Raw genomic sequence first — 24,455 nt, 5'->3', positions numbered from 1 at the left:
CGGGGATTGAACTCAGGACCTTGTGCTTGCAAGGCAGGCACGGTACCACTGAGCTAAATCCCAAGCCCATAAATTATTTTCTTTCTTTGTTTTTTTTTTTTTGTTTTTTTTTTTGAGACAGGGTCTCACTTTGTAGTTTAGGCTGGCCCTGAATTTACTATGTAGCCCAGACTGGCCTCAAACTCATGGCAATCCACCTGCCTCAACCTCCTGAGTGCTGAGATTACAGGCCACCATGCCTGGCTAAATTTTTTTTTTTTCCCTGGTACCAGGGATTGAACTCAGGACCTTGCACTTTCAAGGCAGGCATGATGCCGCTGAGCTAAATCCCTGGCCCCAAATTTCTTAATTTATACTGAGAAATTAAACTAAAGGGCTACAGTGTTAGATGTCCATATAAATATATTGGAAGAATAGACTTGATTTGAATAAAGTTGTAAGGAGACCCAAGACTGGATACTTAGAAATACTTTCTCTGCTGGACAGAACTGATACAATTCTTATATATGCCATCTCTTGACAACTTTTTCTTTCTCCCTAGTTATGACATTTTATTGATGGGTCACAATTAACTTTATCAGATTATAGTTAATTATAGTTTTCATTCCCTCTATAAAATTTAGAAAACACCATACATGCACATGCAGCACATTTTCTAATCATCTCATCTCCAGGGGAAGTTTTTGGTACTGGGGATCAAACTCAGGGCCTTGTGCTTGCGAGGCAGGTGCTGGAACCACTGAGCTAAATCCCCAGCCTTCCAGGGGAAGTTTTAAAAAGCTCTTTACTGGGCCAGGGATTTAGCTCAGTGGTTTCGCCGCCTGCTGCGCAAGCGCAAGGACCCGAGTTCAATCCCCAAAAAAGCTCTTTACTAAGGCAGCCCTCATATGTACAACTAGAAGAGGGTTCCTGTTACATTCCTACTCAGCTCCAGCAATTGTCCACATCCTGCTGGTTTAGGAATTAAAAAAAAAATCTGTCCTATCCTCCTCCAACACACACCTGTGCAATTTCCCCCTAGCATATTTTAAACCAAATTTCTAAATCTTATCTCTAAATCTCACCACTAAATTTAGGCATCATCCTCTGTCTAGAATGTATTCATACTCCACAAAGTGAGTACAGATATTCTCACTGTAGAGCCTGCATCAGCATGAGGTTGGGAGGAGACACTCTGTGGATAGGTTGTAGTCCAGTTCTTCTGCAAGGAGATTCTCAAGCCCAAATCCTGGATCCCACCCCAGACCCATGGTCATGGGAGTGGGGCCCAGACATCTGCGTATTTCAGAGGTACATGAGGATATTGGACATGGACATATGGAGGCCAGCATTGAGAAGTCACTGCTGGAAGTACCGTTTAGGTAGTGTCATAGATGTTCTTCTCTGTGCTGGAAGGACAGAGGGTTGGGACCCGGTCAGCTGTGACCAGAGAGCTGAAGACAGCTGACCCCAAGGCCTCCTGGGGCCCCTGAGGAGGGAGGGATGGTCATACCTGTTTTGAGGAGGTCCTGCTTTGGGTCCTGGAGTTGGGTTGGTGGTGGATCTGAAGGGAATGGCAAAGCTTAGAAGTGAAGGGTGGGCAGGAGGGGAAGGGCATCTGGCCCCTGAGCACACCTGTTTGGCTTTGAAGTTGGCAGATCCAAGAATCACTCAGATGCACAACAGACGATGTATTTGAGTGCCCCTCATCCTGGAGTTGGGTGTCCCAGATTATGCGCTATGACTCCATGGAGAAATAGCGGAATATTAGGCAGCTAAAATGGTGGTAGATTAAGGTCTGACCCAGCTTTTAGAACATGCCTGGGGCTGGGGATAGTGGCTCAAGCTTGTAATCCCAGCTACTTGGCCAACTGAGGCAGGTGGATTTCTCCAAGTTTGAGAGCAGCCTCGACTACATAGTGAGTTCAAGTCCAGCCTGAACTACATAGCAAGACTCTGTCTCAAAAAACAAAAAACAAACAAAAAAACCAAAACAACAACAACAAAATGGCTATGTGTGAGCAGTGTATTGTTGGAGGGTGTTCAACTCCTTTTTCTCTTTCCTTCCAGCCCCTGGTCAGTGCCGAACTTACCTGAATCTGGAGCTTCTGGAAAGCAGCTACAGTAGAAATCCTACCATTCTTTTGTTCCCTTTCCCTGGGTTGTAGACTGAGAAGTAGCTGAGCTTAAAGAACTGCTCCGCTCTAGCATATTCCAGGACAAGTCCCACTTCTGTTCTTTCTCAGCCATTCAGGTGAGACCCTCATCCCTGTCCTTTCTCATCATGACTCCCTTGTTTACTTGCTTCTCTCAAACCCCAGTCTCTGTTTCTTTTCTTTGACATGTTCCTCATTAATGAGCCTTCTCCCTATTGCAACAGTCAGGACAAAATCATCTGGGTTGTTCACCTTCTCTACTCTTCTCCTTTATCCAACTTTTCTTCATCATGAAGAATTATTTTTTGGTACGAGGGATTGAACTCGGGACCTTGCGCTTGCGAGGCAGGTGGTGGAACCCCTGAGCTAAATCCCTGGCCCCATCATGAAGAATTTTACAGTGAGAGATCTGCGATGATAGTCTGTCAAAAATGCAATGGACAGGTCATACAACAATGTGATAAACTTAGGCCTCCTTTGAGCATATAGTGTACTTAAAATGAGGGCTGGGAGCCAGGTGTGGGCATACCCTTGTAATCCCAACTACTCTGGAGGCTGAGTCAGGAGGATTGCAAATTCAAGTTTAGCCTGGGTGACTCAGACCCAGTCTCAAAATATTAATTAATATAAATCAATTTAATTAACATATAAATTGATGTGGTTAATATTAATTGATATAAATAAATTAATAGTTAATTACAATGAAAAGGGCCTGGAATGTAGCTCAATTGTAGATCACCCCTGAATTCCATTCTCAGTACCCTAAAGAAGAGAAAAAGGGAGCATAGCTATACCTGGGGGGTATAGCTCAATGATAGAGCACTTGTATAGTATGCACGAAGCCCTACCTTTGATCTTCAGCAATGAAAAAAAAAAAAAGGTTAAAATGGTAACTTTTTTACTACAACAAAAAAGATCCACCAACAGAGAAATACAGCGGAAATAATTCTTCGAAACACTTAGAACCCCTGTTACATACTAGTGATGGGTTAGGGATTAGGTCTGCTATAGGAAGTGAGTAAGACCTGCTTCCTGTGGTCCAGGAGCTCCCAGCCTCCATGGGGAGAGAAATGCATAATCTGTTAATTGAGCTACACAGTTCCAGTGACACACATGATTGACATGTGAACAGCCTGATTTGAGTCAGGTTGTGAAGGGCCTTGAATGCTTCACTAAGGAGACTGGCTTTTTTTTTTTTTATCCTATGGTAATTTGGGGCCATGAATGGCTTTAAAGCCAGAGTATGCACGCATGAATAGATTTACTGTAATTCCTAATGGCCTAACACCATACATCTGCTTTGTGTGGATTGTGTAAAAGATTAATAGGTTTGATAAAAAATTGATCCCCTGCAAAACACACTCATATCATGTTTCTCTTATTAAATATACTTACGCTCAGGAAACAAAGAGTTGATGTGTGCATGTATGTGTGTGGTGTACTGAGGACTGAACCTGGAACCTGTGCATGCTAGGAAAGCACTTTGTCACTGAGCTACATCCCCAGCCCAACAGGGTTGACTTTGGTGAAATGAAGCCTATTCAGAAGCCTTAGGCACAGATCTGACAAGTGTTGCCTAAGAGACGTTCGTGGAATACATTCAGAGCTGAATGGACTGAGAGAATTGAGGAAAGCCTCCGGGAGGAAGTGGGCTGCTACAAAGAAGAGGAATTAAGGAAGCCAGTCAGGAAGCTGGAAATTGAGGGTGGAGGAAGGGAGCCGTGGGCAGGGCCAGATGGCAGAGAGGTTTGCATGCCAAGTCGAGGGACTTGAGTCTCCTCCTTGAAGATGACGGCAAGCTGTCAAAGGCCCCGTTGATGACATTGATGAGGACTGAATGTGTCTACCACATACCAGGGGCTCATCTAAGGGTTTACCAATTGTTACCTTATTTAACCCTGACAAGCACCATGGTTATTTAGATGGTTTATATCACATTGGTGACCTTGTGAGGACAGTGAACCAGACCAGTCTGGATGCACAGATTGTGGTGGCTCGGGAGAAATGGGATAGGAGAAATGGGAAGGAAGTGATCGAGTTGATATTGAATTATTTGTGTGCATTCAATTCTTTCACACTTGTGGTTTATTTTATGGCTTCAAATTTCTGGGCATACATTTTATTTGTGCTTGAAGAGAATGTCTTCCTCTATTGTTGGGTGGAGTTTCTATAAATGTCATCAGGTCAAGTTGGTTGATAGAGCTTCTCAAGTCTTTCATAAATTTGATCATTTTCAAGCTACTTAAATTGTGGATTTGTCTATTTCTCCTTTCAGTTCTATATCCTCTGACTGATAAATTCCGTACAGTCAGGAAGGTACTATGGCACAGGCTATAGAACATTTGATTGGGATCGTAAGAAAGGTTTTATCTCTTTAAATTTACTACAGAACGCAGAAACAAAACCGAAATCACTACTAACCCAGCAGGCCTAGTAAAGCGCAGGACAAGTGCAAATAAGGGAGTCCGGACTTTCGGCCACGCCCCTTTCCCGGGTTGGCAAGGCAACTGCCAATCGATGATATACTCACCTGTGCGGGCGGGGACTGAACAAGAGCCAATGGGACACGGGGAATGTGGTCCTACGGGCCAATAGGTTGGGCGAAGGGGCGGGCTTGTGATGAAGGGACGGCGGTGGGAAAGATGGCGGTGGGAAAGATGGCGGTGGCTCTGTGCTCCTCTGGGTGGTGGCAGCACTGGCGGCGGCGTTTGTCGGCTAGGGATGGGTCCAGGATGTTGCTCCTTCTTCTTCTGTTGGGGTCAGGGCAGGGGCCACGGCAAGTCGGGGCGGGTCAGGCGTTCGAGTACTTGAAACGGGAGCACTCGCTGTCGAAGCCCTATCAGGGTGAGGCGCCCGGGCCGAGGTGGTCTTATGGGGAGGGGGGCTTCGCGACCTGCGCTCCTAGGAGGTAGCGGCCTCCCGGGGCTTCTTGGCTCAGAGGAAACAGCCGGGGGGTGGTTAGGGACCTACGTTTGAGCGCCCCAGTTCCGAAGGGCAGGGTCCTGCCCCCTCCCCTTCTGGAGTCCTGGAAGTTTCCAGTAGGTCGAGGCTGGGCGCTCCGATGCCACCAGCAGTAGGAGCGACTCAGGAAGCTCGTGGTGGACGGGAGCAGTGTGGGAAGGTGTGGGCACAGTGAGGAGTGACTGGGAGCCACCAGCCCTGAGCCAGGATCACGGTGGAGCTGTGAGTGTGCCAGAAATAAAACTGGAGAAAGAACTGGGGTAGAACTTGGCCAGACTGAGAAGGAAGATAGACTCCTGTTGCTCGTTAGAATACTGTCTTTCCGGACCAGGATCCGTAATGAAAAAGGCTGGTTAACTTTGCCGTGTTTAGCAGTTGTAGGACCCTAATATGCATAGCTTATTGACCAGAAAATGGGTACAGTTAACAGCAAAGGGGGCACATCAGTGAGATGGCTTAACACAAGTCCTTTTCCCCACTGAAGTGCGGATATGGGAACAGGAAACAAAAAGAATATACATTACCACTACTGAAGTATCATTTACTCACCCAGCAGCTACATTGCCTCCCATGTGCTGGTCATACTGCAGGTCCTACAGAAACTAAGTTTCCACTCTCTAGGAGCTTGTAGTCTGGGGATGGGGAGATGTAGCTCATACTTAAAAGATTAAAGAATTAAACCCACAGGCCCACTGGGGCCAAGCTCTTTTGAGGAATTTTTTTTCTTTCATAGAACTAAAGTTCATTCATATAAAATGGGAATAGATCTGAGCTATAGTTACTGTGGCATGCATGAAGTGATAGCTCTGATGTACTTTGAGGTCTTCATCAGAGAAGGGCCTTGTGAAAGGAAGCTGTAAAGATGGTAAGGATTTAAGATTTATGTGTTGTGTGGTGGCGTACTCCCAGCTCTGGGGAGGCTGAGGCACGAGGATCACCACAAGTTCAAGGATAGCCTGGATTACATAGCAAGACCCTGTCTCAAAAAACAAAACCAACCAAAATGAAAATATTTATGTGTAGCCAAGCACAGGCATGTAATTGTAGTCTCAACTACCTGGGAGGGTGAGGCTGGAGGAACACCTGAGCTGAGGAGTTTGAGGCCAGGCTGGGCAACATAATGAGACTCTTAAAAAAAAAAATTTTTTTTTTTTAAAAGTGTGACAGAAGGTAGGAGATTGAATTGAGTGACGTGAAAGGGGAAAAAAAAAAGATAATGGCTCTAACTCTTGGAGGATCTGTGGTAGGTCTTTGAATGGGTTGGAAAATATGAACTGATCCACTTCCTCCCCATAGGTGTGGGCACGGGCAGTTCCTCACTGTGGAATCTGATGGGCAATGCCATGGTGATGACCCAGTACATCCGCCTTACTCCAGATATGCAGAGTAAACAGGGTGCCTTGTGGAATCGGGTGGTAAGAAGGATTTTTTCCCTGCTGTGTGGCTGACAGCTCCAGATTGTCTTAAAAAGTTCAACAGTGTCGTATTGACTTACTGCTATTGTCTGTCTTTAGTATTCAATTTTTTTGTAGATACCAGGGATCTTTATTTCAGAAATTTCAGTAACCTTTCTAATAGAGAAATCAGATACTTAGGGAAATGCTCTCCATTTCCCTAATTATAACAAACAATTCATTTTGAATCTGTTTTCAGAAATGTCATTAATTTCAGATTGACCCAATAGCACTACTTACTGGGGTTTAATAGCATTCTTCTGTTTAATTATTTTGCTTTATAAAGTGGAACACTAAAAAATACAAAAATAAGTAAAGAAAGAAGACTAGAGCCTGCAAGGTGGAGCACACTTACAGTTCCAGCTTCTTGCAAGGCTGAGGCAGGAGGATTATTTGAGTCTAGGAATTCAGCACCAACTTGGGTAACATAGGCCTTGCCTCAAAAATTAATAAAATTAAAAAAAATTAAAGCAAAATAAATTCATCCTAAACTTGATCCTAATAGTCTTCTCTTGTTATTTCAGTTTGAAGAATAATTTAAAATTTTATTTATTTATTGATACTGGGGATCAAACTCAGCTCAGGACCTTGTGCTTACGAGGCAGGCAGCAGCACCACTGAGCTAAATCCCCGGCCCTAAAATTTTATTTATTTATTTTTAAAAATTAATTAATTTATTTTTTGATACTGGGGATTGAATTCGGGTCCTTTTGCTTGTGCAGCAGGTGGCGAAACCACTGAGCTAAATCCCTGGCCCCCTAAAATTTTATTTTTGACAGGGCGTGGCGGTGCTCACCTGTAGTCCTAGCCCTTGGGAGGCTGAGACAAGAGGATCACCGCAAGTTTGAGGCCAGCCTGAGCTACATAGTTCAAGGCCAGTCTGAACTACACATGAATCCCATCTCAAAAAAAAAATTATTTTCATATGGAAAATCACTGAGCTATTGGTTATTTTGTTTATCCTTCTCTGGACTTTTTATAGCTACATTGTCTTTCTTGAGACAAGAAGTGAATGCAGTATTCCTGGTGTGGCTGCACTGTGATTTTGTACAAGTGTAAGATGATGCTTTCTTTTTGGTTTCCAGGGCACTGTCTAAATCTTTTATGACCATGTTACTTTTGGAGATCATTTTGGCATCATTTAATCATTTGATACTTTCTCTCGGGTTCCCATAAGTAAAGGAAAAATAATCTTTTTTTTTTTTTTTTTTGGTACCTGGAATTGAACTCAGGACTTTGCACTTGGGAGGCAGGTGGCTGCCCCACTAAGCTAAATCCCTGGCCCGAAAAAATAATCTTTTACATGGTTCTTCTCATTAGTTGTAGATGAGTGAACCTCAGAAAAGAGAACTCTTTTCTTTTCTCTGTTCATTTTCTGAAGCAGAAAATTCTCAAGGAGTGGAGTGAGAAGTTTCTCTCAGCTCTCCGCACAAACTGGCCCTGTAACCCAGATTTTAGTGCTGAGCTCATATTTGGACAGTGCAGAGCACAGCAGCAGATGTAAAGGGCAATTGAAAGACATGGCTTCTAAATCCAGCTGTGTCACAGACCCACCGTGGGCCCTGAGCAGGTTATCTACCCTTGCATTTTCCCTTTCTCCATCTTTCACATGAGCTTCATAAGACCTATTTTACTTGCCCACCAAGGTTGTTTTGAGAATAAAATAAGACAGTAGACATGAAAAGATTTTGGAAAGTTAAAATGGTTAGAGAAATTTGTGTTGATGTTTCTCCTGTTACAAGTTTCATTGACGAGACTCTTATGGGGAATTAATGATTACGTCCAAGGTTTAAGACTTTGCTACTGTCTTAGTAGCTGTCTAAGCAGCAAATTCTAGCCTACAGTCTAGTTCTCCTGCCCTTTTTCAGATTTCTGATACCTGTGGTCTCTGTTTCCTGGCCATCAGAAAGAGCTGTGGAGCTGTTTCTGAGTTTATTTGTGCAGGATATGTTTGTTTGGACAGTAGTTCTTAAATTTGGTGTTGGTGTTGACACCTGGGTCCCACCTCAGAGCTTCTGATGTAATTGGAAGAGGGTGCACTTGGCCATTGGGATTTAAAAGGTCCCTATGGAGATTCAGTGCAACAAAATGTCAGAATCACTATTAGTCACAGCCCTGAGGAAAACCACAGAGCTTTGTGTGCCTCTTGGCTCAATGTGACTTTAACTGGCTCTGCCTTCCCAGTGGCTTCATAGCTATCTACTGGCTGTGAAGCAGCTTTCTGCCACTGAACTTCACCTTGTTGTGAAATCCAAAGGAAACAGCAGGGAGATAGGGACTCAAAATGACAAGACAGGGACTGGGCTCATCAGAGTAGGCTAAGGTGTTGGCAATCTCCAGGTTCCTTGCTGAAAGTAGAAGGAGCCAACTCTCTTTCGTTTTGACTTTGTACTCCTAATGCTTTTGGAAAATATCCCAGAAATTCAAAATGAAAAGTGAAAATGATCAAGCAGTATATTTCCAAAGAGCCAGAACAATCTGTTTGTAGAGTCTTTAGCTAAACCCAGCTGGTCTCTCTGCCTCTTACCTTCTTTCTTCACAGTGGACGTTAACCAGGAGCTTCCCTAAATCTCCTTAAAACTGTTAAACTATTCAGAGCACTTAGCCACTTGCCTCTTTCTCTGTTTTTGCAAGGTCTTGATACACAGTTCAAAAAAGAGAAACAGGAGTATGATTAGTATCCACCTCCTAATGTTTTCTCAACAGAGGCTGTCCCCACAAGTGTGGTGTTCACCTCTGGCACATCTGTGCTTCCTGGCCATGGCATTGAGGGTTTGGGGGACCTCTCATGAGAACTCAGGCTTGTGCCTCACTTTGGTAGAGGGCCAAGTGCAGGTAATTAGAGTTGTTTATAGCATCTGCTAATGATTCCTGGAAACCTTGGCATAATGGCTCAGCTTTTCTTGTTCTTTTATAATAAGGCCTTGACCTTTCTTTAAATCCTAGCTTTTTAGAGTCTTTCTGTCAGAGCAGTGATCTTAAGTTGCAAATGAGGATTAATCCAACCACGTATACCGAGGAGACTAAAATTTTCTTCTGGATGGCATGATCGTGGTAGTCTCTCCTGCCTTTTCCAGCTGTGGAGTGCTGTTCTTTTTCTACTGGGAGATGTTCAAAATAATTGGGCTTTTTATCCACTTTTCATAGTAGATATCTTAAATGGTTGAATGGCTCAATCTGTTTAATATGACTGAACACTTCACAAATCTTAGGCTTTGGTTTTAAGCCTCAGCCTTACAGCCTCATTTATGGTTTCCTGAGTCTACAGGGTACCACTGAGGGCTTGAGGGGTTTGATTTCCTGTTCCTCATTGATCCCAGTGTCTCTTTCACTGCAGCCATGTTTCCTGAGAGACTGGGAGTTGCAGGTGCACTTCAAGATCCACGGCCAGGGCAAGAAAAACCTGCATGGGGATGGCCTTGCAATCTGGTATACAAAGGATCGAATGCAGCCAGGTATTGGGGACCCTGGGTTGCTCGTGTGTGGGAGTGGAGGGCCTACTTTCTCCTGTGCCTTCTTGTGGAGAAGGTTTTCCCTCTCCCTTGATGTCTGTTGTTGAACATGGCCTGTCTAGTCTCTAGCGTGGGATCTGAGTCCAGCTGAGCGTGACTCACGTGGGGTGATTTCTTGCTTGTTAGTTCCTCCTGAGTTTCCCTGTCAAACTTGGTCCATTGGCTGGGCAAAGCCCTGGGTCTCCCAAACACTGCCCGTTGGTGAGCTAGTTTCTTCTGGGCACGTCCAATGAGCAGGCTCAGCACTCTGAGTGAGAGAAGAGTTAGGTATTTTCCATTGCTGTGTGGGTCTTGCTCCAGGTAGATGTCAGGCTCAACCTGATTTGACTTGCTGTCTTTTTTTTTTTTTGGTACTGGGGATCGAACTCAGGACCTTTCGCTTACGAGGCAGGCAGTGGAACCACTGAGCCAAATATCTGCCCCTGACTTGCTGTCTTTTGTAACAAGAAGTAGCACTTGGGAATTCAGTTCTCTCTTGGGGGCACAATCTGCATCGAGTGTTTGTGAAGCATAATTCTGTAGGGGCTCCTTAGCAACCCGTTAGGATCAGGGAGCTGCCACAGTGCTAGCCAGGATCGCAGTGGCCTTCTCTCTTTCCCTGCCTTGAACAGCAAACAACTCCAGATGTTGACCGGGCCCTGGTTACAGGCCCCGCACTCTTCCGGGTGCTTTTACATGTGTGTTCTCATCTTAAGAGAAGCCCAAGAGTCATTTGAATTTCGCCTTTCCTTCATCATAGGGAGATATTATTCTTTTACGACTCTTGGCTTTATTTCATTGTTCATCATCTGTTCTCTCTCTCTAGGGCCTGTGTTTGGAAACATGGACAAATTTGTGGGGCTGGGAGTATTTGTAGACACCTACCCCAATGAGGAGAAGCAGCAAGAGGTAATGGCAAGTGTCAGAGCCTTAGGTCAGCTGCCCTGACGTCACGGTTCTTTCCTTCAGGAGTGGTGTGCAGGAGGGGACAGAGGGGACAGGTAGTGAGGGGTCTTCATCCACTGAACTTCAAAAATTTAATGTCCTTGCCAGTGATTTTTCTAGAACTGTTTATGATTATACAGCCCTTTGGGAATAGCTGTCATGAACAGGTGCTTTTTCTTTATTGTCACAGTGTTCTCTCTCGTGCAAGTTCTGTCACTGGAAATTGAACACACATGGCCAGTTGGTGATTGGCTGTTAGACCAGCACCAGAGCAAGCTGGATTGGTGTGACTCAGCTCCCTACTTTGACTCCATCATGGCTCTGCTTTCTTCTGCAGCTTGCTTGCCCTTTCCATCATCTTTTTCTTCTTTCTCTTCTCTGCCGTGAGCACTTCTCCTTGCCTGTAGGAAAGGCTCCCAGTAAAAGGATGCTGAGGAATTCCAGCATTTTGTTGGAACCCAGCACCTGGCCATCGGCAGACCTTGCATTTTATGAGCTGAGCCTAAGGGTTCTTTCCTATTTTCTTATACTGGCAACAGGCTGTACTCTGTCATATGGCACTGCCATCCGATGGTGGCAGAAGTATTATGACAAGTTGTCACTGAGTGTCCTGTAGCTGCGTAATATTTAACCAGGAAGGTAGGACTAGGAATGAAGGCAGAGTTCACTTTGTTTTTTCCCTCAGGTTTATTATGAAGAATTAAAAACCTATAGAATGAGCATTGTATCTGTAGCACTCTGCCTCAGCAGTTAACATTTCTCACATGCTCACATGAAAGGAGGTGGAAAGTGAGACCCAATTAGAGTAACCTTTTGTTGTAAGTCAGTGAGAGCTGCTTCTCCCTGTCCCTTCTGGGTTTCTCTTTATGCCACACACACAGAACATTTCGTGGGTGTTAGACCCTGGGAATTACTACTGCTGAACAAGACCAGCATGAGCCCTGCTGTCCTAGTGCGGTGGAGATGGGGGATGGGGGAACTCTGGGGCCCTGTGGAGAGGGGATACAGCAGGAGCCTCTGACCTCAGTGGGTGGCAGTGTTGGTGGTAGGGGTGGTTATGGAAGCTATCCTCTGGAAAGTGACATTCATGCTGAAGTCTGCAGGAGAAGGATCCAGTGTTTCACACAGGGAACAGTGTGTGTTAAGGGTCTCAGGTGAGAGGGACCATGTGTGTGAGGAAATAAAGGCGCACAGGATAGGGATGAGGCTAGGGAGAAAAGCAGGCTCAGCAGTCTGTGTACACAGTTCCAGGGCCACTGTTGGCGTGGCATTCTTGAGCACTGCCCTTGTCTCATTTGCCAGCACTGGGGCTAAGTGGTGTCTGCTTGGGTGGTTAGTGGTTAGGTGTGAGCCCAGCACCAGCACTCTGCATGTGACTCATGCTCTTGTGCACAGTGTGGGCCAGGCTCTGGAGGGTCATGTCCTGGTGAGGGTCTGGGCATGATTCTAAGGGGCACATGTACTGAGGACCTTAAGGAGGGGAGCATCTTGACTAGGTTTGTAGTTGCCAAGGAGCCAGCAGTAGCTAGAAATGCATCTGAGAAAATGTGTGGGCTTCAGGGCTTGACAGGAGTTTTAAACCTGGCTCTCTTTGTCTCCCAGAAACAAATTGTTCCACCACTTAGCTTGCATGTTACATGCAGGAAGGTTATAGAACTTGTTAGCGTCACACAACAAACGGATCTGACTCCAGAGACAACAGTTTCAATGTTTTATTTTATTATCTCAAGCACCTAAGCAGAGGGTGACAATTCCTGGGCCTTTTGAAAACTGGCAGATGACTGTGGTTTGTGGCAGGGGGATGTGCCTGTCAAGGCAGCAGAGAAGGCATGAGGAACAGTTCATTCAGTTCCGTGAGGTAGTGGTGAAAACTTGTCTCTCACTTTGTGTAATAGTGAAAGACTCCTTTCCTCATGAAATGGGAAATGAGGGAAAGATACTCACTCTTGCCACTTATGTTCAGCACTGTACCGGAGGCTCTAGCTAGAGCATTAGACATGAAAATAAAAGATCCGGATGGGTGAAGAAAAGGAAAACTATTTTACAAGTGACAGATTATAGACAATCCTAAAGAATCTGAGGAAAACCTATTAGAGCAGGGTACAGTGGTGCAGATCTGTAATCCCAGTGACTTGGGAGACGAGGCAGCAGGGTTGCAAGTTCAAGGCTGGCCTTGGCTGCATAGTGAAACCCTGTCTCAAAAAACCAAAAAAACAAACAACAAACAAGATTACAACTCAGTGTTAAAAAGAGAACCTAATAAAAAGGCAAAGATTATGAATAGATATTTTTCCAAAGAAGATAAACAAATGGCCAGTAAACACCCAAAAAGATGTTCAGCGTAGCCGTAAGGGAAAAGCAAATGAAGAGCCTAATGAGATACTACTTCACACCTACCATGTTGGTGACATAGAGAAGTGTGGACACGCATGTGGGATGACATGATGCTCTCTTACATGGTGGGTGGAAATTAAAACAGTGCACAGGTGCTTTGGCAAACAAGCATTTCTTCAAATGGTTAAAGATAGTTCATGTGACCCACCAGTTCCACTCACAGGTATACATGCAAGAGAAATGAAAATATAGCTACACAAAAGCTTTTTTTTTTTTGAGAGAGAGAGAGAGGGTCTCACTAATCGTCTCATCCTCCCAGAATGCTGGATTATAGGTGTGCACCATCATGCCTGGCTATAAGAGCTTGCATAACAGCCAAAAATTAGATGCACCTCAAATGTCCATAAACTAAAGAGTAGATAGACAAAGTATGATAGATACATCCATATAGTGGTGTGTATGGGACGTCCATGCAGGCAGAACTGTAGAGAGAGGGGCAGATTAGAGGTGGTCTAGGGCACTGTGGGGTGCAGATGGGGAGAGTGGCTAATAGTGGGCACAAGGTTCCTTTTTGGGATGAAGAAATGTAATCATAATCTTAAATTGCATGTACCAAAGCCGTTGAATTGTATACTTGAGGTGAACTGTGTGGTGTATGAATTATTTCTCAGTATTGCTGTTATTTTTCAAATGTTGGCTAAAACATGGCCTGATCATCTTTTCTTGACACTGTGAATTGATCAGCTGATGAGTATCAGTTTCTTGGGAGAAGAACCTGCAAGTTGATGAGAGCTGCAGGGAGCTTGGTGGCAATTTTGGCGTGGGAACATTTTCCATGGTTGCAATCAAAGTCTGATGGTGAGAGACTTCCTGGGATAAGAATGGCCAGCACAGCCTCGGCAAGCTCAGCCCAAGTTCTTCTCTTGGAAACTTGGGCAAAAGCATTGACTGCAGACTGGGGCAAACAGCTCTCTGGTCTTCCTGGATCAAGGCTTATTTGAGGCACTCCCCATACATAATTTTTTGATGTATTGATTATTTTTTTCTCCTTTAAACTAGAGAAAATGAACAGTACTGTGCCATCCAGTTAAAAAACCCATTGCAGGTTGATGACATAACAAAGTGGTAGAGGGCATGCTTAGCACATCCAAGCACTGGGCTCAATCCCCAGCACCGGCAAAAAATAAAAATGAAAAGTCAAAACACTGTCCATCAAGCTTTTATCTTGATGAAGACACTGATCCCCCTTGGTCTTTTTTCTGTTGGCAGAGAGAGAGTCTCTACATTATTAAGGAACTCAGTACTGTACCTTTTTAAGTTCTCTTGTTACCACCCTGCTTGGGTGTGAGTTGGGTCTTTTCTCAGGCCTACGTAAGTAGTGTTTTTTGAGGGAGACTTGGGCCCAGCCTGTGGAGCACAGACAGGCAGGCTGGATAGATGTGGCTTGGCCTTGAGGCTGGGCTCTCTGCAGACAGCTGGCTGCAGAGGGAAGTGTGGAAATGGAATGGCTTTCTCCTGGTATTGTGTGAAGGCAGCGAGGGGATGGTGTTTCCAGTCTGAGGCAGGGAAAGAAGAAGCAGAAAGCAAGAGCCAGGGCCGAGGAGGATGTGTTGCTTTGGGTTACTCTTTACCTTTCTTGGGGTTTTGACCCTTTTGAGCGTCTGATAAAGGTGTTAGCCCCATAGAAAGAGGCACATACAGTGCTCGCTTCGGCAGTACATACACTAAAATTGGAAAGAGGCACATACACAGGGGAGTGTACATATAATTTTAGGAAGTTTGGACTCCCCAAAGTAGAACTGTAGGCAAGATCTCCTGTTCTATAGAATTGATAGTTCTTCTCATTCACAGAAAGTATCCACATACTGTTGAAATGATGGGCAGTGGTGAGTTCGGGCTGTACTCTGAGACTTAGTGTCTATAGTGATCTGAAGGGGGGTTGTGAATATAAGTGTATGAACCTTAAATTAAAATTTCCTGATTTTGGAGTACTCTATTGAAGCCCTCAAATTGAAGCCCTGCTAGATTTGGGATTATTCTGATGGGGTCACAACTATACATAAGATTAAAGTCATTCTATGAGTTTCTTAGATGATGTGCAAGTATATGAAGGTCTTTCGGGAAGACAGTGGGCCTGGGACTGCATCTTTTCCGTGTCCTCCAGTTGAGGAGCTGTGTGTGAGATCTGGGAACAGGATCACCAGTACAGGTCAGCAGTAGTTTGGGGGCCTATGGAACAGGGGCCTCTCATGCTGCCCTGTAATGTGGGGGTCTTGCTGATCTTGTTACCCACTCTAAACAGATGGTATTGCTCAGTTAACTGTCTCCACTGCATTCCCTTGGAAAGGGCTAAAGGAAAGTATCCAAGGACTAGCAGCTCACCAGCAAGAAAGTCTAAAAAGCAATAGGTCTCTCTGGCAGTGGCAGCAAGGTTTTCCTAGAGTGCTGGGATTACAGATGTGCACCACCGTGCCCCCAGCTGTAGAGGATCTTTAAAAAAGTTAAGTGGCCTCATAGTACCAAAAAAATAATTCTCTAGCCAACAAACAGTAATCCTTTGGACAGTAGGTGGGAATTCCTCATTTCTGGTGATTCTTGAGTTAGGAATGAAACTACCACCTTGCCTGAATGGGTGTGATTCTTCAACCTTTGGTGCCAGCTGTAGGCTGCTTTCCAGGGGAAAAATACCTGCTGCTGCGTTGAAATTAGTGGCTATCTGAGCAACACTTCAAGAACTCCTGCCTGGGAATAGAAAATAAGCTAGTGGTTAAAAGTTGAAGGCTGAATCCTGAGCTGCTGAAGCAGACAAATCGCAGCCATGGAGCTGTGGAGCTCTGTCCAGCACAGCATTTCTTACGTATGGATGCACATCACAGGCTTCTGTGATGCTTTTTAAAAACACATCCTCTTGCACCCTGTTCTAAACTCTGCCAGGACACCCACTGTATGCAGATGGAAGCTCCTCTGTGTGCTCTGAGGGCCCTTTTGTCCCTGGATGTCCCTGCATAATCAGGTGCCACTCCAGTCCTGGAAAGAGCGAGACACCCTTAGCCTAAGAATTGCTGGGCTGGCCCAGGCACTCTGCAGTTGCAGCCTCAACTTTTTTTTTTTTTTGAGACAGGGTCTTACCATGTAGCACCTTGAACTTCCAGTGATCCTCCTGCCTCAGCCTCCCAAGTGCTTGGGTTACAAATGTGGGCCACTACCCTGGGCTACCTTCAACTTCTGATGAGGATGTGGAAATGATAAATGAAGCAAGTCTTGGGGTCATTGGGACCCTCTAGGGTATTTTTTTTCTTTGTTTCTTTTTTTTTTTTTTGTCTCTCCTTTAGTTGTTCACGAAAATTATGAGCTTTCTCTCAGCTTAAGAGATTTCTCCAAACTGCTTGATGATATATTCACAGTTCCCTAGTTTCTCATTCTTTATGGCTGAGTAGTACTCCATTTTATTAAAAAAACCCCACATCTTCTTTATCCAGTCTCCAGTTGATGGGGAATTGGGCTATTTCTAAGTTTTAGCTATTACAGACTGTGCCACTATAAACACAGGTGTGCATATATCGCTGCGGTATGATTCTTCTAATTCTTTTAGGAAGATACCCAGCAGGGGAATAGCTGGGTCAAATGGGACCTCTAGTCCTAGGTTTTTGAGGTATCTCCATACTGATTTCTATAGTGGTTGCACCAGTCTACACTCCCACCAAAGTGGAGAAGGTTTCCTTTTTCCCTACAACCTTGCCATCCTTTGTTATTGGTTAATGGGCTGGGGACTTAGCTCAGTGGCACCACGCCTGCCTGTTATTGGTTGATTTCCTGATAGCAGCTATTCTTTCTGGAATGAGGTTCTATCTCATTTCAGTAACTAGAGGATAGCTAAATGGATGCACATTGAGGCCATACTCTTAAGTGAAATAAATAGGACACACGTGTAAATACCGAATAGTTTTCTCTGGTGTGAGAAACTGAAAGTGTAAATAAGGATCAAAATATATAATAGATAATGTGAAATAGGAAGAAAAGGACCAAAAGGGAAGGGGAATTTGGAGGGGTAGGGAAAAGGAAGGAAGGGAAAGGAATAAATATGAGAAAAGGAAAAAATGGAAACAATTTCCTCCTAGTGGTAGTAAACTCATGATATGCATGCCACAGCCAACTGTTTGTTATCATTGAAATCTCTAAAAGGTTCACCATCCTAGTATCCAAATGATACTGTGGAAGGTAATTTAGTGTCAACGGAACCATCTGCTGACTGCCTTCTGCCTTCTGTATCCTGTGTGCACTCTGCCAGCTGCACAGGACAGGGACCCCGGGGAGCTGCTCTAGCCCCATAATATGCCTTGAGGGTCCTGTGGCTCCTGCCTTGCCCCAGCCAGCCTCTGCCTCACTAGCTGGGCTTAGACACCTGTCCTCTTCAAGTCCTTGAATACACCAGCCTCGTGCTCTTTATGCTCAGATCTTTTTTTTTTTTTTTAATAACATTTATTCATCACTTTCTGTTGCCAAGTTCTGTGATAAGCACTTTTCCCCATTCTGTCTTTTGTGGTTGTTTTGTGTGGAGCTGGGGACCAAACCCAGGGCCTGGTTCATGTCAGGCTGGTGCTCTGCCACTGAGCCACATCCTCAGGCCCCTGCTGCAGATCTGGAGTTTCAGCTCCAGTATAGCCTCCTCAGGTAGGGCTTCCCTCATCAGTCTATCACATTGCCTGTGTCGCATTCCTTGTGGTGCCATCACTGTCTGAAATGATTTTGTTTGCCTGTTCACTGTGTGGCGCTTCCAGGAGAGGAGATCCTTGTCTATCTGTCTGTCTGTCTGCCCTGGCCCCAGCATCAAGCCATGCCTGGCCTGCAATGGAAGTGTCAACAGGGAATGCTCCAGGCTGCACACTGTGCCTGCTCTTCCCCAGACCGTGGCTGGGCTGGGCTTGTGTCGTTTTCCTTGGTGCTGGGAGCTCAGAACTGAGGGGGTTTCTGTAGCCTTCCAGATCCTTCATCCTGCTGCGTTCCCACGGAGCTTTCCTGTGCCCACGTGTTAGAGTCAGGATGCCAGCAGTTGCTTGGGAATATGTGTCCATGAGGCTCAATTAGAGGGCAAATGAGCCCTTTGGATTAGAGTTAATTTCATGGTCCCTCAAACAGTGGGATTTTTGTTTCCTGGGTAAAAGCTATATTCTGATACCCTGGGGAGTAAGAGATATCGCCAAGTTAGAAGCCCTGTTTGTCTTGTCTCCCTCTGGCTATAGAGAATGGCAATCTGGGTACAAACTTGGGGCTGTCTGTCTGATTCCCAGAAATATATGGGGGCCTGTCTGGCCAGTGGGATTCTTTTATAAAGCTTCTGAAAGGTTCAAGACTGTCAGGGCCAGAGAGATCTTCCTAGGGGAACTTTGAGAATCTGCTGACACAGACCTTCTCAAAAAGATGTACAAAGCACTGGTTTTCCATATAATTTTGAGGGGAATGAGAAAATGTTGAATGCCATTTGTGGATGCTCCAGTATTGTCCGGGGATCTAGGTTGGTTTGTTCCTCTGTCAAAGCATGGGTCCTAGCTCTTCACAGCTGTTTCTTTCTGACTTGGTCTCCTGTCTTCTGTGCCCTCCTTTGTTTTTTCTAATAACCTGCTGGACCCTCTCAGGCCCAGAAGAGGAGATATTCTCCGGGAGTCCAGGTACTCAGTTCTTGACCGACCCTGGCCACCCCTATTCCCACATGTCACCCAACATCTGTTGCTGCTTAGAGTCCCTTTGGCTGTTGTCTCAGGAGGTCTGGTCTCTGGTCTTGACTGCATCTCCAGCTGCATGTTGAGTGTGGGACAGTAGGGAGCTCACCCAGGAGTGGCATGCCTCCTGTACCACCCCCATCCATCCCCCTCTGCGGTACCTGGCACTGGGCCTGCTCTGGACAGTTGGTTCATCAGGTCCAGGAAGAGCTTGTCCCTCTGCTGTGGAGAGAAGGCCTCTGAAGTAGGTGGGAAACTTGAGTGGGTTGTGGGAGACTTTGTGTTTTCCTCCTATGGGGCAGAATCTGGCCCTCTCTTCATAGCATTGTCGGATGAGGTGTGTGTGGGTAAGGCTGAAGTGGGCTACAAGGGTGCTGGACTAGGAGCACAGTGGCTGAGGCTGGAGGTGCCCTCCACAGCCTCGTTGGCAGGGTCTCCTGAGTCCTAATCCACTCAGCACCATAGTGCTGCTGGTAGGATCTCCAAATTGAAAGGTGCTATCCTCAGTAGCAAGATTGCCCTGCCCAAACAGGTATTTCAGAATGTTTGCTATGTGCAGAACAGCCTTATGTGGGGAAGGGATGGGGCTAAAGTGGAGATGGGAAGAAACCAAAAAAATGATTTGTTTCTCCAAGAAGTAGTTAGGATGTAAGTTTACAGCCATAAAAGGACCTCCAGTATTGGGCAGAGTAGACCTGCCAGATGGGCTCTCAGGGAGCAGCTGAGGTAAACTCCAGGGTCTCGAGGGTCACTCCAGGCCCAGGTCAGGAGCAAGGGTGAGTGTGGAGCTGATGGGTTTCCTGGGCCCAGATCCCAGAGTGACCATTGGGATGCGGGTGCTCAGGGTTACAGGTGACCAGAGTGGCTGTCTGGGCTGCTGTGAGAGCTCAGCTTGTGACCCCCAGTGTTCTGTTGCTGCTTGCAAGCATGCAGCGGGTTCTTCCTCACTGTCTGTGCTTTGGCCCTGCATTCTAGCGGGTATTCCCGTACATCTCTGTCATGGTGAACAACGGCTCCCTCAGCTATGACCACGAGCGGGATGGGCGGCCCACGGAGCTAGGGGGCTGCACGGCCATTGTCCGAAACCTCCATTACGACACCTTCCTCGTGATCCGCTATGTCAAGAGGCATCTGACGGTGAGCCCCGTTGGGACCAGGAGCGCTGGGCTGTCTCCCTCCTGCTCCCAGACCTGCCCTACTCAGCTCTTCCTTCTGACCTAGATCATGATGGACATTGATGGCAAGCATGAGTGGAGAGACTGCCTGGAGGTGCCCGGTGTCCGGCTGCCCCGAGGGTACTACTTTGGTACCTCCTCCATCACGGGTGATCTCTCAGGTACAACCCCGAACACTCCTTACCTGCTTCCCTCTTCTCAGTTGCCCAGCCCTGGTCAGGCCCCTGGAGGAGAGGCAGATGGGCAGAGCTGTGGGGAGAAGGGGCCCAGAAGGCCCAGGCTTTTCCTGCAATTGTGTCCCAAAGGTGGTAGGTATTGTCACTAAGCCGCACTATCCAGCCAGTACTTCTAGCTTGTCCCTGCTGCCCCTCTGCTATCTGGCCCCTTTCCTTCCACCTGCTAATGTGCCCAGTGCCCCTGCTGTTGCCAGGGCTGCACATTACTTGGCCATCCCCTGACTGACCCCAGGTCCTCCTTCTGTTTAGACTCACGGGAGCACTGTGTACAGAGGCTTCTGTTTCCCAGCCATCCACCTCCTTCCCGGGCCTCGCCATCCACACTGCTCTCCTCAGAGTCACTTCTGCTGCTGCATATGGTGCTCTCTCTTCTGCTTCATCTTCTGTCTCCTCCTCTGCCCATTTAAGCAACTGCTCTGACCCTTGGCTTCCTTCACGATGTCACGTTAGTAATGCCTAATTCTTCCACTTTCTGCTGCCTCTGGTTTCTCTCCTGCCGCCTCTGGTTTCTCTGCTTGTCATGCCTGATTCATAACTTCTCTTTGGGTGCCCTCTGCCATGGCTTTAGCCCCAGTCAGAATGTCTGTTGGGAAGAGATGAGAAAGAGGTAAGGGTTCTTCTGGTTAACATAATTTATTATGGATAAAACTTACTTTTGAAACAAAACTTAATTTTTCCAGTACTGGGCACTGAACCCAGGGCCTTCACACAGAGCTGCACCTCCCCCCTTTTTAATTTTTTATTTTGAGGCAGGCTCTCACTAAGTCACTGAATTGCCTGGGCTGGGCTCAGACTTATGATCCTCCTACCTCAGCCTCCCATCATGCTGGAATTGCAGGTGTGCACCACTGTGCTCAGCTTATCCCAGGGTTTTATCTTGTCTCATGGCTTAAATAAGCTCTACAACTAAAACATTTTTCCAATTGAAGATGAATGCAGTGTTTACAGTCTGGAATCTCCTGAAGATTGTAGCAGTGCACAACTGTGGATAGCATTGTAATGACAGAAATGACCAGAAATCCAGGCCCCAGGCAGTAAACAGCCCTCTGGCAATGTGCTCCCCAGCACACACATTTGTGGTATCAAGATGCCAATCCCCACTAAAAGGAATAGAACTTTGTCAAGAAATGGTTCGTGTCAGGTCTCAAGCAGGGAATGTACCAAGACTTACCCAGATGTAAGCCAAGACTTACCCAGAAAAGCAAGGGTGATATCAAAAGCTTCTAGGCTCGTGCAAAGACTCAGGAGCCACCTTGAACAGGCTCCCAGTAACAAAGATCAGTCAAGTTTAACATCAGTGAAATGTCAGTACTTTGAAGTATAGGAAATACATTTAAATCCATGTGTTTATATATATTGGTTTTTTTTGAGACAAGGTCTTGCTTTATAGTTCAGGCTGCCCCTGAACTCACAATGTAGCCCAGGCTAGCCCCGACTCTCGGTGATCCTCCTTCCCTTGCCTCCCAAGTGCTAGGATTACAGGCATGTGCTACCATGCTTGGCCCTTATAACAATATTTTTAAAAGAAAAGAATCCAGTCTCTTTTTCCTTGGTCTGTTGTCTGTTAATTATTAGGGAGGTTCAGGGTCACAATTCCAAAGAGCCACAAAGAAATAGATGCAGTGTTTTCTGTGCCAATAGCTGCGCCTACCATGCCCCATGACCCAGTAAACATGTGTCCTGAGCCCTTTTGTGTGTGATCTTCACTAAGGGAAGCTGCAGTGTCACCAAGCATCCTCTTGTGCTAGAAGGGGTTTATTTCTCTACATTTTTAAACTAGACTAGCATACAGAAAAATATAGAGTATGCCTTGTTCCCCATTCTCCCTCCCCCCATACGTATTTTGAATTGACAAAATGGAGAGGTTGCAATTATTTTTCAAGGATCAAAGGTTTGAACCAAGGTGTTGTTTCCAAGGCAGCTGGAGTAATTCTCCTCCCTCTCTCCAGACAATCATGATGTCATTTCCCTGAAGTTGTTTGAGCTGACGGTGGAGAGGACCCCAGAGGAGGAGAAGCTGCATCGGGACGTGTTCATGCCCTCGGTGGACAACATGAAGCTGCCCGAGAGTGAGTGTGGGGATCCTAGGAGGGACCCTGTGGCTAGGGAGGAGGTGGCAGTCCCACCAAGGTTGGGGTAACTTGCAGGCACATGTGGAGGGCAGGCATCCTCTGAAGAAGGTGGGATGGTGCATCTGCCTTTCCACTTTTCCCCTGCTACAGATCATCAGCAGTGACTGCTTCATGTTTAAATTGAGCTGTCAGGAATGGGGGAATCTAAGCCCTGGCTCTCCAGGAGTGGGTGTCAGAAATGGGGGGCTGGACAGTCTGGTAGATCCTTCCCAGTGGGTGGGCTCTGTCTCTGACTTGATTCTCTCTTGCTTGCTAGTGACAGCCCCACTGCAGCCCCTGAGTGGCCTGGCCCTCTTCCTCATCGTTTTCTTCTCCCTGGTGTTTTCTGTGTTTGCCATTGTCATTGGCATCATACTCTACAACAAATGGCAGGAACAGAGCCGAAAGCGCTTCTACTGAGCCCTCCTGCTGCCACCACCTGTGTGACTCACTGCTGAGGTGTAGCGGAGCAGACACTGGCCTCAGCTGGCCTGGGTGGGGGCGGTGTTCCATCACTGCAGCTTTGGATGAATGCAAGGACCCTGCCTTCCTGCGGTCGTCCACAGGGATGTCCCACTCTGGCCCAGGAAGCCGCTGTGATGTGCCTTTCCCTGGAGTCCTTCTGTTGGGAGTGAAGAGGCATGGAGAGAATGTGTGCGGTGTGATGCCCTAATGCCAGACCAGACCAGGGGAGCCCAGGCCGGACGGCTGCATTCTCAATCCACACAGAGCAGGAAGCTGCTCTCACCTTCAGGACATTTGCTTATTGGTTTTTGCTCTTTGCATAACCCTCTGCCCACCCAAGGAGCCCCCTGTGGAAATCTGGGTGGAAACTTCTTTCCTGCTTCCTTTCCTCCCTCTACTCATCCTTGCCATGTGCAGCCTGAGCTGGACACCTCTGTGGGCCTGCAGAGCAGACTGAAGTTTCACGGACCCTCCCTGGTGGCCTGGGGCTTTCTGAAGCTCTGTCTTCTGCAGGGGCTATGGGTGTGTTGGCATGCCTGGGTCCCTCCGTGCCATGTTTGGCTGGCAGTTGGCTGCAGGTTGAGAGAAGCTGGAAAGAAGATTGTCTGTGAAGCTGACCAGGTCCAGGTTTGCCACAGAAAACGGCCTTTATTGTGTACCTCTGGACCCACTGGAGCCTACTTATCTGCATGTTCTTGTTGACCATGATTTCGGGAAACCTGCTTTGAATATTGGAAGTGTAAGGAAGCTTTCTTCTTACTACCTAACCTCGGGTACTCTCCCCCACCCCCCCCAAAATCTGTCTTCTTTTTCTTAATGGAGAAGAAATAGTTGCTGTTCTCATTTGGTAAGCATGGGAACCTCCTCTGCCTGGAAGAGCTCATGGTCATGGAGCCCCACAGCCTTAGTGATGGCCTGTGTGTTGACCCTTCCTCCACTGCCTTATCTGACAAGGGTCATGTGCTGCTTACCTGTCTGCCCTGTGACTGAGGTGGTTTGGGCCAGGATTGGATCTCTGTAACCTAAGGGAAATTCTAAAGTGGCTGAGGAAACCAGTCCTGAGCTTCTGACTCTGTCCTTCCTTTTGGGCTGGGTTAGCAGGAGTCCAGGCCTTTTTCTTGATCCTCAGGCCCATTGCTTTTCCTCTGTCTTCCAGTGGGGAAGGCCCTGAGCTCAGAGCAGAAGGAAGGGGTCCCCTCCCTACAGGGCCTTCTGCCTTGCCTGGAGCAGGGCTGTGTGTGGCACGAAGGTTGAGGGAGGTGGCAGGCATCCTCCCAGCACCTTCCACGACAGCAGCGCAGCTCCAAGAACTGAAGGGCAAATCTCGACCTAGAGTCTGGCCTTTGGACCAGGGAGAATGAAAAGGGGAATTTGTCCTTTGTGTGTAAGGGGAGAGAAAGGGGCTGTGAGGGGAGGACTAGGAGGGCTTGT

The 24,455-nt window shown here is 46.6% G+C and overlaps 1 protein-coding gene across 3 annotated transcripts; it reads left to right on the top strand.

The window, feature by feature from the left end:
- The first annotated feature begins 4,751 nt into the window (after nucleotides 1-4,751).
- On the top strand, nucleotides 4,752-24,079 carry Lman2l (lectin, mannose binding 2 like). Of its 3 annotated transcripts, XM_004844372.4 has the most exons (9): nucleotides 4,752-4,979; nucleotides 6,393-6,511; nucleotides 9,888-10,005; nucleotides 10,868-10,950; nucleotides 18,954-18,986; nucleotides 20,013-20,174; nucleotides 20,259-20,373; nucleotides 22,398-22,517; nucleotides 22,837-24,079. In XM_004844372.4, the coding sequence occupies exons 1-9, from the start codon at nucleotides 4,778-4,780 to the stop codon at nucleotides 22,977-22,979; spliced, it is 1,095 nt and encodes a 364-aa protein (XP_004844429.2). In that variant the 5' UTR covers nucleotides 4,752-4,777; the 3' UTR covers nucleotides 22,980-24,079. The 3 variants fall into 3 exon arrangements, with proteins under 3 accessions (XP_004844429.2, XP_087059248.1, XP_004844430.2); XM_004844373.4 differs by lacking the exon at nucleotides 18,954-18,986 and having other exon boundaries at nucleotides 4,753-4,979; XM_087203122.1 differs by lacking the exons at nucleotides 9,888-10,005; nucleotides 10,868-10,950.
- Nucleotides 24,080-24,455: the final 376 nt, after the last annotated feature.

The sequence above is a fragment of the Heterocephalus glaber genome, unplaced genomic scaffold (assembly GCF_053883595.1).
Source record: "Heterocephalus glaber isolate CG9 unplaced genomic scaffold, H.glaber_assembly_v1.0 deba00000470, whole genome shotgun sequence".
NCBI lineage: Eukaryota > Metazoa > Chordata > Mammalia > Rodentia > Bathyergidae > Heterocephalus > Heterocephalus glaber.
This window is presented reverse-complemented; position numbering and strand designations above follow the sequence as displayed.

Excerpts from the sequence above, each read along its gene's own strand:
- Lman2l (XM_004844372.4), top strand. The coding sequence starts at position 4,778 with ATGGCGGTGGGAAAGATGGCGGTGGCTCTGTGCTCCTCTGGGTGGTGG. Across the intron at positions 4,980-6,392 it reads GCTGTCGAAGCCCTATCAGG|GTGTGGGCACGGGCAGTTCC; the intron begins GTGAGGCGCCCG and ends TCCTCCCCATAG. Across the intron at positions 10,006-10,867 it reads AAAGGATCGAATGCAGCCAG|GGCCTGTGTTTGGAAACATG; the intron begins GTATTGGGGACC and ends CTCTCTCTCTAG.